This window comes from Microtus oregoni, unplaced genomic scaffold (assembly GCF_018167655.1).
Source record: "Microtus oregoni isolate MIOR12 unplaced genomic scaffold, Mior012 000003F_ref0000135, whole genome shotgun sequence".
NCBI lineage: Eukaryota > Metazoa > Chordata > Mammalia > Rodentia > Cricetidae > Microtus > Microtus oregoni.
Window position 1 is genome coordinate 41,487,680 of NW_024543062.1, and position 17,000 is coordinate 41,504,679.

Genomic DNA, 17,000 nt, shown 5'->3' on the forward strand with positions numbered 1-17,000 from the left:
ACATCCCATGTTCCTCTTTTTGGGTCTGGCTTATCTCACTCAGGATAGTGTTTTCTATTTCCATCCATTTGCATGCAAAATTCAAGAAGTCCTTGTTTTATACTGCTGAGTAGTACTCTAATATGTATATATTCCATTCTTTCTTCATCCATACTTCCATTGAAGGGCATCTCGTTTTTTTCCAGGTTCTGGCTATTACAAACAATGCTGCTATGAACATAGTAGAGCATATACTTTTGTTGTATGATAAGGCCTCTCTTGGGTATATTCCCAAGAGTGGTATTGCTGGGTCCAGAGGTAGGTTGATCCCGAATTTCCTGAGAAACCGCCACACTGCTTTCCAAAGTGGTTGCACAAGTTTGCATTCCCACCAGCAATGGATGAGTGTACCCCTTTCTCCACAACCTCTCCAGCATAGGCTATCATTGGTGTTTTTGATTTTAGCCATTCTGACAGGTGTAAGATGGTATTTTAAAGTTGTCTTGATTTGCATTTCCCTGATCGCTAAGGAAGTTGAGCATGACCTTAAGTGTCTTTTGGCCATTTGAACTTCATCTGTTGAGAATTCTCTGTTCAGCTCAGTGCCCCATTTTATAATTGGGTTGATTAGCCTTTTATGATCTAGTTTCTTGAGTTCTTTATATATTTTGGAGATCAGACCTTTGTCAGTTGCGGGGTTGGTGAAGATCTTCTCCCAGTCAGTGGGTTGCCTTTCTGTCTTAGTGACAGTGTCCTTTGCTTTACAGAAGCTTCTCAGTCTCAGGAGGTCCCATTTATTCAATGATGCCTTTAGTGTCTGTGCTGCTGGGGTTATATGTAGGAAGTGGTCTCCTGTGCCCATGTGTTGTAGTGTACTTCCCACTTTCTCTTCTATCAGGTTCAGTGTGTTCGGACTGATATTGAGGTCTTTAATCCATTTGGACTTGAGTTTTGTGCATGGTGATAGATATGGATCTATTTTCATTCTTCTACAGATTGACATCCAGTTTTGCCAGCACCATTTGTTGAAGATGCTCTCTTTTTTCCATTGTATACTTATAGCTCCTTTATCGAAAATGAGGTGTTCATAGGTTTGTGGGTTAAAGTCAGGGTCTTCTATTCGATTCCATTGGTCGACTTCTCTGTTTTTATGCCAATACCAAGCTGTTTTCAATACTGTAGCTCTGTAATAGAGTTTGAAGTCAGGGATGGTAATGCCTCCAGAAGATCCTTTATTGTATAGGATTGTTTTGGCTATCCTGGGTTTTTTGTTTTTCCATATAAAGTTGATTATTGTCCTCTCAAGATCTGTGAAGAATTTTGATGGGATTTTGATGGGGATTGCATTGAATCTATAGATTGCTTTTGGTAGAATTGCCATTTTTACTATGTTGATCTTCCCAATCCAAGAGCAAGGGAGATCCTTCCATTTTCTGGTGTCCTCTTCAATTTCTTTCTTCAGAGACTTAAAGTTCTCTTCAAATAGATTTTTCACTTCCTTGGTCAAAGTTACCCCAAGATATTTTATGCTATTTGTGGCTATCGTGAAAGGTGATGTTTCTCTGATTTTCCTCTCTGCTTCCTTATCCTTAGTGTATAGGAAGGCAACTGATTTTTTGGAGTTGATCTTGTATCCTGCCGTATTACTAAAGGTGTTTATCAGCTATAGGAGTTCTTTGGTAGAGTTTTTGGGGTCGCTTATGTATACTATCATATCATCTGCAAATAACGAAAGCTTAACTTCTTCCTTTCCAATACGAATCTCCTTGATCCCCCTGTGTTGTCTTATTGCTATTGCCAGAACTTCAAGCACTATATTGAAGAGGTATGGAGGGAGTATATATTCTTGTCGTGTTCCTGATTTTAGTGGGATGGCTTTGAGTTTTTCTCTGTTTAATTTAATGTTAGCTGTTGGCTTGCTGTAAATAGCTTTTATTATATTTAGGTATGACCCTTGTATCCCTAATCTCTCCAAGACTTTTATCATAAAGGGGTGAGGAATTTTATCAAATGCTTTTTCAGCATCTAATGAAATGATCATATGGTTTTTTCTTTCAGTTTATTTTTATGATGGATTACATTGATAGATTTTCGTATGTTGAACCAGCCCTGCATCTCTGGGATGAAGCCTACTTGATCATAATGGATAATTTTTCTAATGTGTTCTTGGATTCGGTTTGCCAGTATTTTGTTGAGGATTTTTGCATCAATGTTCATGAGCGAGATTGGCCTGTAATTCTCTTTCTTGGTTGAGTCTTTGTGTGGTTTTGGTATCAGAGTGACTGTAGCTTCATAAAAGGAATTTGGCAATGACTCTTCTGTTTCTATATTGTGAAATACATTAAGGAGTATAGGTATTAGCTCTTCTTAGAAATTCTGGTAGAATTCTGCATTGAAACCGTCTGGTCCTGGACTTTTTTTGGAAGGGATATTTTTGATAACAGTTTCTAGTTCTTCGCTACTAACAGGTCTATTTAGATTGTTCACCTGGTTTTGGCTTAGCTTTGGTATATGGTACTTATCTAAAAAAATGTCCATTTCTTTTGCATTTTCCAGTTTTGTGGCATACAGGCTTTTGTAGTAAGATCTAATGATTCTCTGAATTTCCTCTGTGTCTGTGGTTATGTCCCCCTTTTCATTTCTGATCATATTTATTTGCGTGTTCTCTCTCTGTTGCTTAATTATTTTGGATAGGGGTTTGTTGATCTTGTTGATTTTCTCCAAGAACCAACTTTTTGTTTTATTGATTCTTTGGACTGTTTTCTGTGTTTCTATTTTGTTGATTTCAGCCCTCAGTTTGATTATTTCCAGTCTTCTACTCCTCCTGGGCGAATCTACTTCTTTTTTTTCTAAAGCTTTCAGGTGTCCTGTTAAGTCCCCGATGTATGCTTTCTCTGTTTTCTTTAAGTGGGCACTTAGTGCTATGAACTTTCCTCTTAGCACTGCTTTCATCCTGTTCCGTAGTATTGAGTATGTTGTCTCTTTATTTTCATTAAATTCAAGGAAGACTTTAATTTCTTTCTTAATTTCTTCCTTGACCCAGGTGTGGTTCAGTAGTTGACTGTTCAGTTTCCATGAGTTTGTTGGCTTTCTGGGGGTAGTATTGTTATTGCCTTCTAACTTTAATCAGTGGTGATCTGATAAGACACAGTAGGACACTGATTTTTTTTGTATCTGTGAAGGTTTCCTTTGTTTCCAAGTATGTGGTAAATTTTTGAGAAGGTTCCATGAGCTGCAGAGAAGAAGGTATATTCTTTCCTATTTGGGTGGAGTGTTCTATAGATGTCTGTTAAGTCCATTTGCTTCATTACCTCCAATAATTCTCTTAATTCTCTATTAGGTTTCTGTTTGATTGACCTGTCCATTGGAGAGAGAGGTGTATTGAAGTCTCCTACTACTAGTGTGTGTGGTTTGATGTCTGCCTTGAGTTCTAGTAATATTTCTTTTATATAAGTGGGTGCTTTTATGTTAGGAACGTAGATATTCAGGATTGAGACGTCATCCTGATGAATTGTTCCTGTTATGAGTATAAAGTGTCCATCTTGATCTCTTCTGATTGATTTTAGTTTGAAATCAGTTTTGTTAGAAATTCGAATGGCCACACCTGCTTTTTTCTTTTCCCTACCCTTTACTCTGAGTAGATGCCTGTCTTTGTGGTTGAGATGTGTTTCTTGCAAACAGCAGAATGTTGGATCCTGCTTTTGTATCCAATCTCTTAGCCTGTGCCTTTTTATAGGTGAATTGAGACCATTAATATTAAGTGATATTATTGACCAGTGGTTGTTTACTCCAGTTATTCTTATTGTTTTTAGTAGTAGAGTTTGTGTGTTTCCGTTCTTTGAGTTGTGCTGGTAAAGGGTCGCTAGATGCCTGAGTTATTGTAGGCAGTGTTGGCAATGTTGGATTCCTTGGGTTGCGATTTTCCTTCTATTACTTTCTGTAGGCCTGGATTTGTGTGTACGTATGTTTAAATTTGTTCTTATCCTGGAATGTCTTCTTTTCTCCATTGATAGTGAACAATAGCTTGGCTGGGTATAGTAGTCTGGGCTTGCATCCTTGGTCTCTTAGCTTCTGCAGTACTTCTATCCAGGACCTTCTGGCTTTCATTGTTTCCATAGAGAAGGCAGCTATAAGTCTGATTGGTTTACCTTTATAAGTTACTCGGCCTTTTTCCTTTGCAGCTCTTAATATTCTTTCTTTAACCTGTATATTTTGTGTTTTGATTATTATATGGCGAGGAGATGTTTTTCTTTGATCCAGTCTGTTTGGTGTTCTGTATGCTTCTTGAATATTCAAAGGAATATCTTTCTTTATGTTGGGAAAGTTTTCTTCCATAATTTTGATAAAAATATTTTCTGGGCCTTTGAGCTGTGACTCTTCTCCTTCTTCTATTCCTATTATTCTTAGGTTTGGTCTTTTTATTGTGTCCCATATTTCCTGGATGTTTTGTGATGAGAATTTGTTGGCTTTGCAGTTTTCTTTGATCAGTGCGTTTATTTTCTCTATGGTGTCCTCAGAATCTGAGATTCTTTCTTCTATCTCTTGTATTCTATTGATTATGCTTATTTCTGTAGCCTCTGCTTGTTGACCTAGGTTTTCCATATTCAGCCTGTCCTCAGTTTGTGTTTTCTTCCTTGCTTCCATTTCAGTTTTCAATTCTTGAACTGTTTCCATTACCTGATTGATCGTTTTTTCTTGGTTTCCCAGGGTGTCTTGTACGTATTTACTCATTTCTTCAAACTTTTTGTTATACTTTCCATCCATTTCTATAAGGGTGTTTTTTACATGTTGTTTAAGGGACTCTATTACTTTCATAAAGTCATTTTTTTCCCCACTTCTTCTGTGTTAGGGTGTTCAAGTCCTTCTGTTGTAAGATCTTTGGGTTCTGGTGTTTTCATGTTGTTTTTCAGATTATTGGGTGAATTCTTGCCTTGGCGCCTGCCCATCTCCTCCAATTGATGCTATCTAATGGGTCTTTTAAAACCGATCAGGTTTCCCTGCTGGTCAGGGGCTCCTCTTACAAAATGCCTTCGCTCTGTTTCCTGGCTCCTGCTGGGGGCCAAGATTTCTCTCACCCCTCAGAAGGGTCTTCAGGAACAGGACCAGGCTCCCTGTTTTCCAGGGACCTCGCCAACAAAAGGCCTACCTCTTTGATTTAATTGTAGTGGAGCGATCTGCTGCTCGTTGGTCCCCGCCGCCTGCATCTGCTGCCGTGGTGGTCTCCACCGGTCCCCGCCGCCTGCGGCCTGCGTCTGCTGCCCCCTGCGTCTCTTGTTTTATATTCTTAATACAGGTTTCATGAATTTATAAGATTAGCATATTTACCACCTTGGTATTTGGCACTAAGCAGTATTTCACCTTCCCCAGTCCTTGCTTTTAAGACAGGGCCTGGCTGATAGGAAAGCTGTGATTTTTTTTCTCCACTTCCCTAGTGCTAGGATTATAGGCACTCACTGCAATTCTAGGCTATTTATTTCCTTATGTCGAGACAAATGCACATAATCTTAAGACAAGCGAAATGTTTGAGTTTTTTAGGAAGAAGTATGCTGGCCATCTTTATTTAATATTGTAACTTCTTGAGAGCACACATTTCAATGGGAACAAACTTCAGAACTAATTTTTATTTTATTGCATATTAGGATTTTGACTATATATATTATTTTGAGAAGAAAAAGAACATGTTGATGTATATAACATGAATGATAGAATATAAAGTAAGCTTTTTCTCCTATCTTTCCTATCTCTATCATAAAGCACTTTGTAATTAATTCTGCCTACTTGTAAGTAAAGCAGGTATGATGGAGGCAGCATGCCTGTAATCCTGGAACTCAGGAAGCATAAGAGGAAAGATAATTTGACGTCATGAGTTCAAGACTAGTGTGTACAATATAACAATTTTATCTCAAAACAGCAAAAATACTTTTGATTATTTCATGTTTTATAACAGCTTAAACGGTTTTTTGGTTTTTTTTTTTTCCAATTTGTGTATTTCTCAAAAATTTTTTTCAGGTGCTAGTGGTGACCATGTTTATACCTACAGTTATGATGCTCAAAAAGAGGATTTTGGTGCTCACGATGCCACAAAACTGGATACCTGGGTTTTTGATAAAGTTAAGGTACTTGCTCTTTTGCTTCGTTTTGAAAGAGGGTCTTGTTATGTAGCCCAGGCTGGCCTTCGTTGTGGGACTTTTTCCCTCAGTGTCCTAAGTTCTGTTTTACATGTGAGTCCACCTGGGGAGGTGTTTGCTATTGAGTGGTTCGTAACTAAATACATACTTATGTAGAGTCCTGAAGATTTATTTCTGAGTGAGCTCATTTCAAGTTTAGTTTGCTGCCTGTCTGAACTGGAGCATTCAGTGTTGTACCATGCTATTTTTAAAAAGCAATTACAGTTTATAAAATTACTAATAAAGTTATTTTTTGAAATATCTCTCTAAAACTTTGTGTTTAGAGAGATAAACTCCAAGGTAAAACGAGTCCTACATTAGGGTCCAGAAAAACCTTCTTTCCATTTCTAGTTTGATGAGCCACTGCAGGCAGCTCTTGACCTTCTGTTGACCTTGGAGCTTTGGGCTGGTCGTAGTGGGCCAGTGAGATGTGGAGCATCTTGAAAATGCCATTGCAAAGGAGTAATTTTATAATAACAAAAAAATTAGATTTTTAAGAGAGTAGGGGCTGGACAGATGACTCAGCTCCTGTCGACTCCCCAGGTTTGATCCCTAGCACTGTGAGTGTCTCACAACCACCTATAACTTCAGTTCCAGGGGTCTGACAGCTCTTCTGCCTCCTCGGGCACCTGTGTGAACTTGGTAAACATACATATAGTCACAAACACATAAAAAATCCGCACAAAAGAGAAAATTCCGATAAGCCTAAACAGATTAGTCGGCTAGCCTTTACTAATTGCCCGTGAACTTCTTTAAATAGCAGAACTTGAAAAAGGCATTTGAAGTGACTACTGTTGAGACACAGGTTGAGCTCCACCTGGTTAGTGTTTCATAGCTTCCCAAATCTTGTGTCTATGGTTCATGGAGAAAACTATAAAATTAACTCAAGGAGACTGTAAATGGAAGCTTAAGGGCAGTTTTATCCTTGAATAATTTCTCTTAATTATTCCACTTATGCTTTTAAATACATTGTAGATTTTCATCAATACCTTATGGAAAGTTAGCGTCTTTTAAATCTATATACATTTATGTAAACAATGATGATACGTGCTAACATAATCTGTTTATTCAGATAATTTTTTTGTTTTTATTTTTTTGGGGCAGATTTTTGTGTATAACAGCACTTGCTGTCCTGAAACTAGCTGTTGTAGACCAGGCTGGACTTGAACTCACAGAGATCCTCCTGCGTCTGCCTCCCAAGTGCTACAATTAAAGTTGTACACTACCACTGCCTGGCTTATTTAAAATCATTTTAAAGTGCTCTCTTTGGGTGCTTGCATACATGCTTATAAATGTGAGTCAGGGTGAATTATTAATGTCTGAAAGGCTTATGAATCTAGGTTATTATTAGGATATTAATGTAATAAGTTCTGAACTGTATTTAAGTGGTGTTTCTCCACCACTGGACAGCCAAAGCAGGTCCTAGTCACGGAAGAGGAAGTAGTTAGACATTCTTACAACCTCAGTAAGAGGTCATAGTTTGACTGAAAGGGCGGTGGACAGGGTGATGAAAAATCACAATTTCCAAGTATACTTAGATATAATAAATGTCCTGTACCCCTTCCACCATTGCTGATTAACATTTGCCTTTTAGCCAGATAGTTCTTCAGTTTTTAATTACAGTAGATCTGTGGTAAGAATAGTATGAAATTAAGCTCCTTTTTTTTTTAAAGATTTATTTATTTATTAAGCATACAATGTACTGTTGGCAAGGAACGCACCAGGTCTCATTACAGATGGCTGTGAGCCACCATGTGGTTGCTGGGAATTGAACTCAGGACCTCTGGAAGAGCAGCCAGTGCTCTTACCCTCTGAGCCATCTCTCCAGCCCCCTAAGCTCCTTTTTCTATAATTATTTTGCCTAATTGTTTCAGAATAGCTCAAAGGTTATTTGGACAGAAATGTCTGAATTGATAACAAAGACTTCATGTTATATCTTGATGACAAAATTAAACACTATAAAATGAATTAGAGTTATTTATAAATTAACTACTTTTCACCTGATTTTTTACATTTAGGACTTCTTTTATGATGCGAGGAACAACCAGTCTTTGTTCTCAAAAGTGAATGAGGAAAAAGTAGTTTTTTTCTTACACTTATTAGGAATAGATACAAATGGACATGCTCACCGACCATCGTCAAGGTAATATTAATGATGTGTTCAATTTCAGCTTGTGGGGAATAGCTATCCCATTTGAATTTTTGATGTGATATGAAATTTTCTTTGTAGTTATAACAAAAGAGCTAGTACTTTATGTCCCTGCTATCCTGTAGGATGTTTTCAGCTATATGATGTATCGTTTATAGTAGTTAAGATCACTTATGCTTTGGTCACACTGCACATTAAAATAAGTGAAATAGATCTTCACCTAGTCTGTATTCTTCACTTATCAAGGCAGAGAGAAATGTCTGAATTACCCACATTTTGGGAATATTTTCAGTGAATCTCAAAAGCATAAACAGTTTATGAATTTTTATAACAGAAGATGTAATTCCCTGGGTGTTTGTTTGATCAGCTTTGTATCCAGCTAATAAAGTGTTGCTTGTTACTTCTTTAGCGCTATTCTCAGCTTTGCAGACCATAAGAAAGAAGAAATCATTTAAATTTTTATTCTTTATTTTGAATTGGTTTTATGCTAACTATAATGTCTGATGGTTTAATTACCAGCATGAATATCTCATTTTTCCTAGTTTAACATGATGTACTGTTTTTTTTTTGGTTTTTTCGAGACAAGGTTTCTCTGTGGTTTTGGAGCCTGTCCTGGAACTAGCTCTTGTAGACCAGGCTGGTCTCGAACTCACAGAGATCCGCCTGCCTCTGCCTCCCGAGTGCTGGGATTACAGGCGTGCGCCACCACCGCCCGGCTTGATGTACTGTTTTTATTAGTGAAATATACTCATATTAAACCAGCTTTGTGCAACTATGTGGGAAGCCTGAGTACAGTTCTCAGCACTGCAGTAGATTAAGTCACAAATACTTTATAGGGTGGGAATATTCTATATTTTAAATTATTATAGTTCCCTATGAAGGTTACCAAAACCGTTTATATGACGTGGACTTAAAAGTCCATTATCCTGTTTAGGATTTTAAGTGTTTATTAAAATATATTTACTAATCAATATTTTCCTTTTAAAATGTCTATGAAAATTATTTGAGGACTTTTTTAAATTCATTAAAGGGAAAAATTAGTCTTAACAGGAGCCTCTGATTTTAAAATAGTAAAGCATTTCTTCAATTCTTGACTTAAATGTAATGAGTAGGGGTTGGATGAATTCGATTGCTCTAAATTAATATAGCTTGTTCTTTTGTTTCTTTGTAAACAGGGAATATAAGGACAATATTAAAAAAGTTGATGATGGAGTGAAGGAAATTGTGTCAATATTCAAGCATTTTTATGGTGATGATGGGAAAACAGCATTTATCTTTACCTCCGACCATGGAATGACAGACTGGGGTTAGTCTGTGTTTCTGTGCTACCTTAATGAGAGTAGTGGCAGATATAGTTTGCAAATATTGTTCAGAAGATCCGATGTCTTGCAGTATGCAAAAATCCAGGACATAATTGTATGTTTAAAATATTAAATAATCTGACCTCTATAAGGGATCCTTTTTTTTCTAATTGTAAAAAGAATATAGTCTCATTTACAAATGAATAAGTAGAAAAAAAATCCAAGTACTTTTAAGTTTTCTTCACAGTTTTCTATTAGAAAAGAAATTCTACCTGGAATCCCTCCCATGTAGAGTGATGCTAGTTACAATGCACTGCTGCATTGCTGCAGCTGTGTGGTGTTAGTTACAATGCATTGCTGCATTATTGCAGCTGTGTGGTGTTAGTTACAGTGCTCTAATGCATTGCTGCAGCTGTGTGGTGTTAGTTACAATGCATTGTTGCAGCTGTGTGGTGTTAGTTACAGTGCACTGCTGCATTGCTGCAGCTGTGTGGTGTTAGTTACAGTGCACTGCTGCATTGCTGCAGCTGTGTGGTGTTAGTTACAGTGCACTGCTGCATTGCTGCAGCTGTGTGGTGTTAGTTACAATGCCTTGCTGCATTGCTGCAGCTGTGTGGTGTTAGTTACAGTGCACTGATGCATTGCTGCAGCTGTGTGGTGTTAGTTACAGTGCACTGCTGCATTGCTGCAGCTGTGTGGTGTTAGTTACAGTGCACTGCTGCATTGCTGCAGCTGTGTGGTGTTAGTTACAGTGCACTGCTGCATTGCTGCAGCTGTGTGGTGTTAGTTACAGTGCACTGCTGCATTGCTGCAGCTGTGTGGTGTTAGTTACACTGCCTTGCTGCATTGCTGCAGCTGTGTGGTGTTAGTTAGAGTGCACTGCTGCTTTGCTGCAGCTGTGTGGTAGTTCCCGAATTTGGGCCTCTGATTTCGCTAGCTTCACATGGATCAATTCTTTAAGACAAAGCATTTAGAGATGGTTTTGTGATTATTGGTGATTATATACTCATCTGACGACTCTTGATGTCTCTGCTGTAGGTTCCCATGGCGCTGGTCATCCTTCAGAGACTTTAACTCCTTTAGTGACTTGGGGAGCCGGGATCAAAGGTCCTCAAAAAGTATCAACTCAGCAATTTGATGACGAGTTTTTAAAAGGTACTAATATTTGTTTGTGTAGTCACAAATGCCCATGTAGATAGCATTTAAAATAGGACTAGAATTAAACTAAGTTGACATTTTCAATAAGATTTTAACAATTACTTGAAATTGTTTTAAATTCCTCTTTTTAATGATTCTGTCATTAATCATTGTTATATGCAAATGCTCCGTATCCAAGAGTTGGTTAGTTTGCTTTCTCTCCTTTTCTCTTTTTCCCCACAACCATTTGTTGAATATTTTCCAGTATACCACTGTTAGTAACTATTTTGGCCTTTCTAAATATCTAGGAATCAGAAATTTTAATCTTGTTTTATTATGTTAAAATTTTAATTAGAAATAAGAATAAAACAAGAAGGAAGGCACGGTTTCTTAGAGACAAATTATAAAATTAATTACAATTTTCCAACTTAAGCAAAAAACATATTAATTTTGAGGTTGCAGTTTCTAAAAGAAATATATATCTCCCTTATATGAAAAGCTAGATGTAGTACCAAGTTATTTCTGTCTGGACCCAGATGAAGAAAGCACAGCATGTCTTCATGTATGGCATGGGTACATTTTTCTTTTTTCTTTTGGTTTTTTTGAGACAGGGTTTCTCTGTGGTTTTGGAGCCTGTCCTGGCACTAGCTCTTGTAGACCAGGCTGGTCTCGAACTCACAGAGATCCGCCTGCCTCTGCCTCCCGAGTGCTGGGATTAAAGGCATGCACCACCACCTCCCGGCTGGCATGGTACATTTTTCATCATGCTGTTTACATATCGTCAGTGCTAACAGAGAATACCAGTCTGCTAGCTTCTTTGGCCACCAGGTGCCAGGCTTCTTGAGCCTCCATATTCAGACCCAAGGAAAGGTGAGTGTGCTAACTGCCCATTCCGCAGTCCCACTAATCAGACGCCATTGGGAGTCCAGTGAAGCAGGAACTCAGTTCATTACTGTGAGTGTCAGTTTATATAGCTTAAGTGACATGGTGTGATGTGGAGGTACCTCCATCCAACGAGAGGCATCCAAACCCTCCCTTTGGCTGGAGGGGCATCTACCTAATTTTTGCTGTCTCATCCTCACACAAACATGAGCCAGGTTTTTCTCTATCCTACAGGCCTTGAAGTACTTGAGCCAGGCTTTTTTTCTGTTTTATAGGCCTTGAGATACAGTCCCTGAGATAATTTTTGCCAAACACCAGGCAAGGTCATAGGCCTACAGGAGAAATTGCCAAAATACAGCAGTAGTATGTTATGCTCAAATCTGCAAAGTCTCCTAAAAGCCAACAAGGAAACCGAGTTCCATATGTAAAAGCAAACAGCCTTTATCTTATGCAAGTTTGCAAACTCAGTCTCTTTGCATGTCCAGTATATTGGAATAATCAGAGAGCCCCAATTTCAGTTAGAGATAGGTTTTTATAGTAGTAAAGTGGGGGTGAGGGGTTTCTGAGGTTCAGGACTCCTGATTGGCTGACATTTGTCTAGGGGTGTCCTGGTGAGTATGTGCTGGCAGGTGGTCCTATCTACATTGGTTGGGAATGTTAGGCATTTCCCTTGGATGGTCTATTTTTGGGTGATGCTTGGGTAATCTCAGGTTGTGGTTCTTCCTGCAACCAGGTGTTACTTTGGGGTAAACTACTGAGACTCAGGCCTCTGTTAAATTTATCAATGGCCAGAGTCCTACTCTGGCAGGTGAAAATGGTAAAGAACTTTCTTTGGGTGAACTTGTAATGATTGTTCTGTCTCTTTAAGAGACAAGTCACACACCCCCGCCCCCCCCATCTGCTAAGGCAGGCTTTAGGCCTGAGCTCTCTTTCTGTTTTCCTCTTGGGGAGGCAGCTTCTGCCTCTCTCCCCTCTTCTCCCCTTCCCCCGCTTTTGTCTCTCTCTTCTTTCTCTCTCTCTTCTCTCTCTCCTCTCTCTCTCTCTCTCTCTCTCTCTCTCCTGTTCTGTTCTCCCTTTCCCCTCCATAACCCCCTGAATAAATATCCAACCTCACTCTGCATGGCGTGTCTATCCATGTCTCTGTCTCTTGCCTGCCCGCCATGTGTCTCCCTGCCTGGGACCAGCCACTGCTCAGGGACCAGCAGCTGTTTCTGCCTTGGACTGGCTGTTCTCAGAGCCCGCTGCCTATGGCCACATGGCCCGTTACCACCGCTTGTGGACCTCCAGCATTTCTGCTGCCTACTGCCGCAGGGAATCCTGCAGCATTTTTAATTTTTCCATTACAAATGGGCATCTGTAACCAGAAGGAATAGACTCATAACTTTGAGTCCTAGCCAACAAGTTGGCTATAGCTTTGTGGAAGAATCTGGATACCTTTTACTGCTAAACTGACATTAATAACTTCCCTAGCCATTAATACTGTCACAGATCTCAGAAGGATAAAAAAAAAGTCTGTCTGAATATAGACCAAACTATTAAAAATGACAGGGACCAGAGTCTATATACATACAGTTAGTCATACCCAGATCTCCACAGCATTGGAGGCGGAAATATCCAGAACAGCAGTCTCACTGTCTCAGCCAGGCCCATAAGGTCAACTTTTCATTTTCTGTGGAAGAGGGACATGGAAAAGACTGACCTTATTTTGTCGAGATAAAAGTGGTGCAATCAGTTCTCCAGGGTCCTGCTGTTTGTCCACAGTCTGGACCGGGTCCTGGAAGCCAGTGTTGTACTGGGGGTCATCTTGCCCAGTGGACAGCGTCATCATAATCCAGATGGAGACATCATGGTGTCTCATAATCTTTTTTGGAGACCTTGGGTTACTGCTAGGATCTTGGAGTCTCTGTTTAATATAATAAGCTTTTTAGTCATTATTTTAAATGCCATATTCTGCAGGTCTCTGAAGTATGAGGGCTGCCTAGGTATGTCTGATTAGACAAACTTTGTTTCTTATTACTTAAGTTTGGCTTTAAAAACATATACAGGAAACTAAATAAGGCTTTTTTTTCTGTAACTAATTCTATCAGTACTTTAAAGACAACTGACTAACATGTATTTTTTTAACAGTCTATAATAAGCTAACAGCTTTTACAAGACTAGAACTCCATACTCTGTAATGATTTTGAATTAAAGCTAATAAAGAAACTGAATTAGTCATTCTGAGGGTATGACTATAAACACAGAACAAGTTTATATCTAACTGTTAATGCTATCTCCTGCAAAGGCAAGGAACAGATCCCAGGGTGAAATGGAAACAGCAGGGAGTCTAAGAGCTAGCATTGCACTAGACTTAGGTCTATTTTCCTGCTGATCTATAGAACCCATCTTGGCAGGTGTGTTCCAAGTTGCCCTGGGCCCAACATTTTTTCCCCTTCACAAGTACTGATAACAGGACTCAATCATGGATCCTCTCTGTCTAGGGGCTCAAGGGGGTAATACTGAAACCTCAACAATATTGACCCCTTCTCAAACAAAAGCCATCAAGTCTGTTGATAAGAAGAAGCAAGATCATTAGGGGCCTGTTAGAGCTGAAAGTAAGGTTGTTAACAAGAAGACCAGTTGAATAGGTTTTTATCCAGCTTCTGTTTGAGTGTTTTGTTTTCTATCATCAACAAGGCCATTGAATCTCTAATTACCCTGAAGTGATTGACATAGAAACAACATTTTTTCCTCCAGAAGAGGAGGTCCAAACCTCTTAGTGTCAATACAAAAATTTATGACTCAGCTTATCCAAATAGCTTAAACCCAGCAAAGTTAGCAAAGATAAAAAGGATAAACATTCATTTTAAAGCCCGAATAGACCTTGAACAAAGAAATGTATTTTTAAACCATTTTTTTTATTTTTTGGTTTTTCGAGACAGGGTTTCTCTGTGGCTTTGGAGCCTGTCCTGGAACTAGCTCTGTAGACCAGGCTGGTATCGAACTCACAGAGATCCGCCTGCCTCTGCCTCCCAAATGCTGGGATTAAAAGCGTGCGCCACCACCGCCCAGCCATTAGTCAATATTTTTAATGCTTTTACCTTTTAATAGAGTTTTGTATGTTACAGTGATCCTCCCATTACAGAGTTTTTCCTGTTGTTATTTTACAACTGCAGTTTTGCCTGTGTTCTGAATCTCAATTTAAACATCTGAAATGCAGGTGGCCCCAGACTACCACTGAACAACAACCTCCAAAAGATTGAGATTGATAGACTTGGATGCTGTTTCAAGCCCTCTATCAAACTGCTTAGGTCATTGTCTTCTGCATCACAAGTAATGAACATTTCTGTTTCTGGTTAGCTGTTGGTGCTTATGGCTCTGACCCTAATTTTTAGCCTTTTAAGTTTAATTATTAGTAATATGAAACATAATATCATGCAAAACTCTATCCCAATCCAAACTCTCTTGGGGGTTTGTTAGCCCATTCCAAGTGTCGCCTTCAATGAAGATGGTGGTCAAATTATGTGGCATCCTTTTATTTTTTTTTTAACTCTAGCAAAATGGCAATCATCCAAAGTTTAAAATGGAATTATGCCTTATGTTTTTTTTTAAATTACCCATGCATAGATTTTAACTAAATAAAACATTGATCTAACAAACGAAGAGCCATAATCCAGTCCTAGAGCCAGCATTTCAATAAAAAAAAAACCAGCATATAGTAGTTTTAACATTATCTCTACCAAAAAGTCATCTGAATTTTTGCTTACCCAAATTCAGTAACCAGAGCTCAGTGATAAATTTCTGAATCAGTCCTGTATATGTGGCCACAGCAGTGATGGGTGGCAGAGACAGCAAAAATAGTCAGACCATTTCTGTCTCAGCTCCATGCTTTCAAGAAAACTTACATAGACAAACTTTTAAACAAAACAAGCATATTTAGTATTCCCATGTTTGAGAAACCACAGCAAACATAGTTTACATCCCCTTTTGACCTTTTGTAACTTTTTATATACCTTTAACCAATCATAATTTGTAACCAGCCCCTCTGAATGATGACAGATATTTGTAACACATTGGCTCTGAATGATCAAAGCAGCTCTGGTGGACGGAAGTCTGGCTACAGTGTCACAACATGGCCATTGCGGGAACACCTATAGCCAGAGTCCTTGACCTGTGGAGCCAATCCTTGGTCAGGTTTGACCAGAAGTTGAGGCATGCAGCCCCCAGGACAGGTGGAGGGAACTCATCCACCAGCATGGGAGGGGCAGGGTGGTATGCAGCATGGGGGAAAAGATTGTTAACCTCTCCAAGCCTTAAAAATTAACCCCAGATTCTCTGTTCAGTGTTTGAAATCCTATTGGGGTACATTTGCCCCCTACAACTGTGGCTGGCAGCCTTGCTACATTGTAACAACAAGCATATATAGCCCAGCCACCCATCCACATAAGCAGGCTGCCCCACAGTCTCATGCTTGGGACCAAGGCTGACTTCTTTTCATGAAATGTTTAAGGCAGCAAGGAAAAAATACCCCTATGCCTATGGCCCTATGTCTAAAGTCTTGTCACAATATCTATGTCACAATGATCATAATATCAATGTCAAAGAAGTGATGATTTGAGTCTGTCCCATATCATCAGCATCAGTCTAAGTCAGGACAAAAACACAACAATACACAGACACACAGGACAATGAGCAGGACAATGGTGTCAAACCAAACCTAAGACCCCAGCTTCAAGCTGTTTTGCGGGTGTGACCCGCCCTCTATCAAACTGAGAATGCTACCTTCGTGTCTCACCATAGAACTGAGAATGCTACCCCTGTCTCTCACCACAGAACTGAGAACACTACCTGCGTGTCTCACCAGAGGGGACCGCCCTCTGCAGAATGGCCCTGGGAATGACTCCTCCAAGAGCCCTGCCTGTGAACTTTTCGCACATCCGCAGATTATTTACAAGCATTTATGGTTCCCGGGCATGCTCACAGAAAGACATGAGACACAGACATGAGACATAAAACAAAAGACAGAAAATTTACTGGCTGGTTGAAGGCTCTATAGGTGGTAGTCCCAGTGGGCTTGGTGAATTCCGGACGAGCCCCCAAATGTTATGCCCAAATCTGTGAAGTCTCCCAAAAACCAACAAGGAGACCGCGTCCCGTATGTAAAAGCAAAGAGTCTTTATTTTATGCAAGTTTGCAAACTCAGTCTCTCTGCATGTCCAATGTATTGGAATAATCAGAGAGCCCCATGCTCAGTTAGAGTTCGGTTTTTATAGTAGTAAAGGTGGGGGTGAGGGGTTTCTGAGGTTCAGGACCCCTGATTGGCTGACATTTGTCTAGGGTGTCCTGGTGAGTGTGTGCTGCTATCTACAGCAGTTGGGAATGTTAGGCATTTCCTTTGAATGGTCT

General features: G+C 39.4%; 1 protein-coding gene across 1 annotated transcript in view; it reads left to right on the forward strand.

Annotated features, from left to right (window-relative positions):
* The window catches only part of Pign (phosphatidylinositol glycan anchor biosynthesis class N), a 120,599-nt gene that overhangs the window by 11,283 nt on the left and 92,316 nt on the right, over positions 1 to 17,000 (forward strand). Inside the window, exons 6-9 of the mRNA XM_041647478.1 lie at positions 5,989 to 6,095; positions 8,165 to 8,289; positions 9,471 to 9,601; positions 10,635 to 10,751. Coding sequence (XP_041503412.1) covers positions 5,989 to 6,095; positions 8,165 to 8,289; positions 9,471 to 9,601; positions 10,635 to 10,751 — 480 coding nt within the window. The remainder of the gene's footprint in view (positions 1 to 5,988; positions 6,096 to 8,164; positions 8,290 to 9,470; positions 9,602 to 10,634; positions 10,752 to 17,000) is intronic.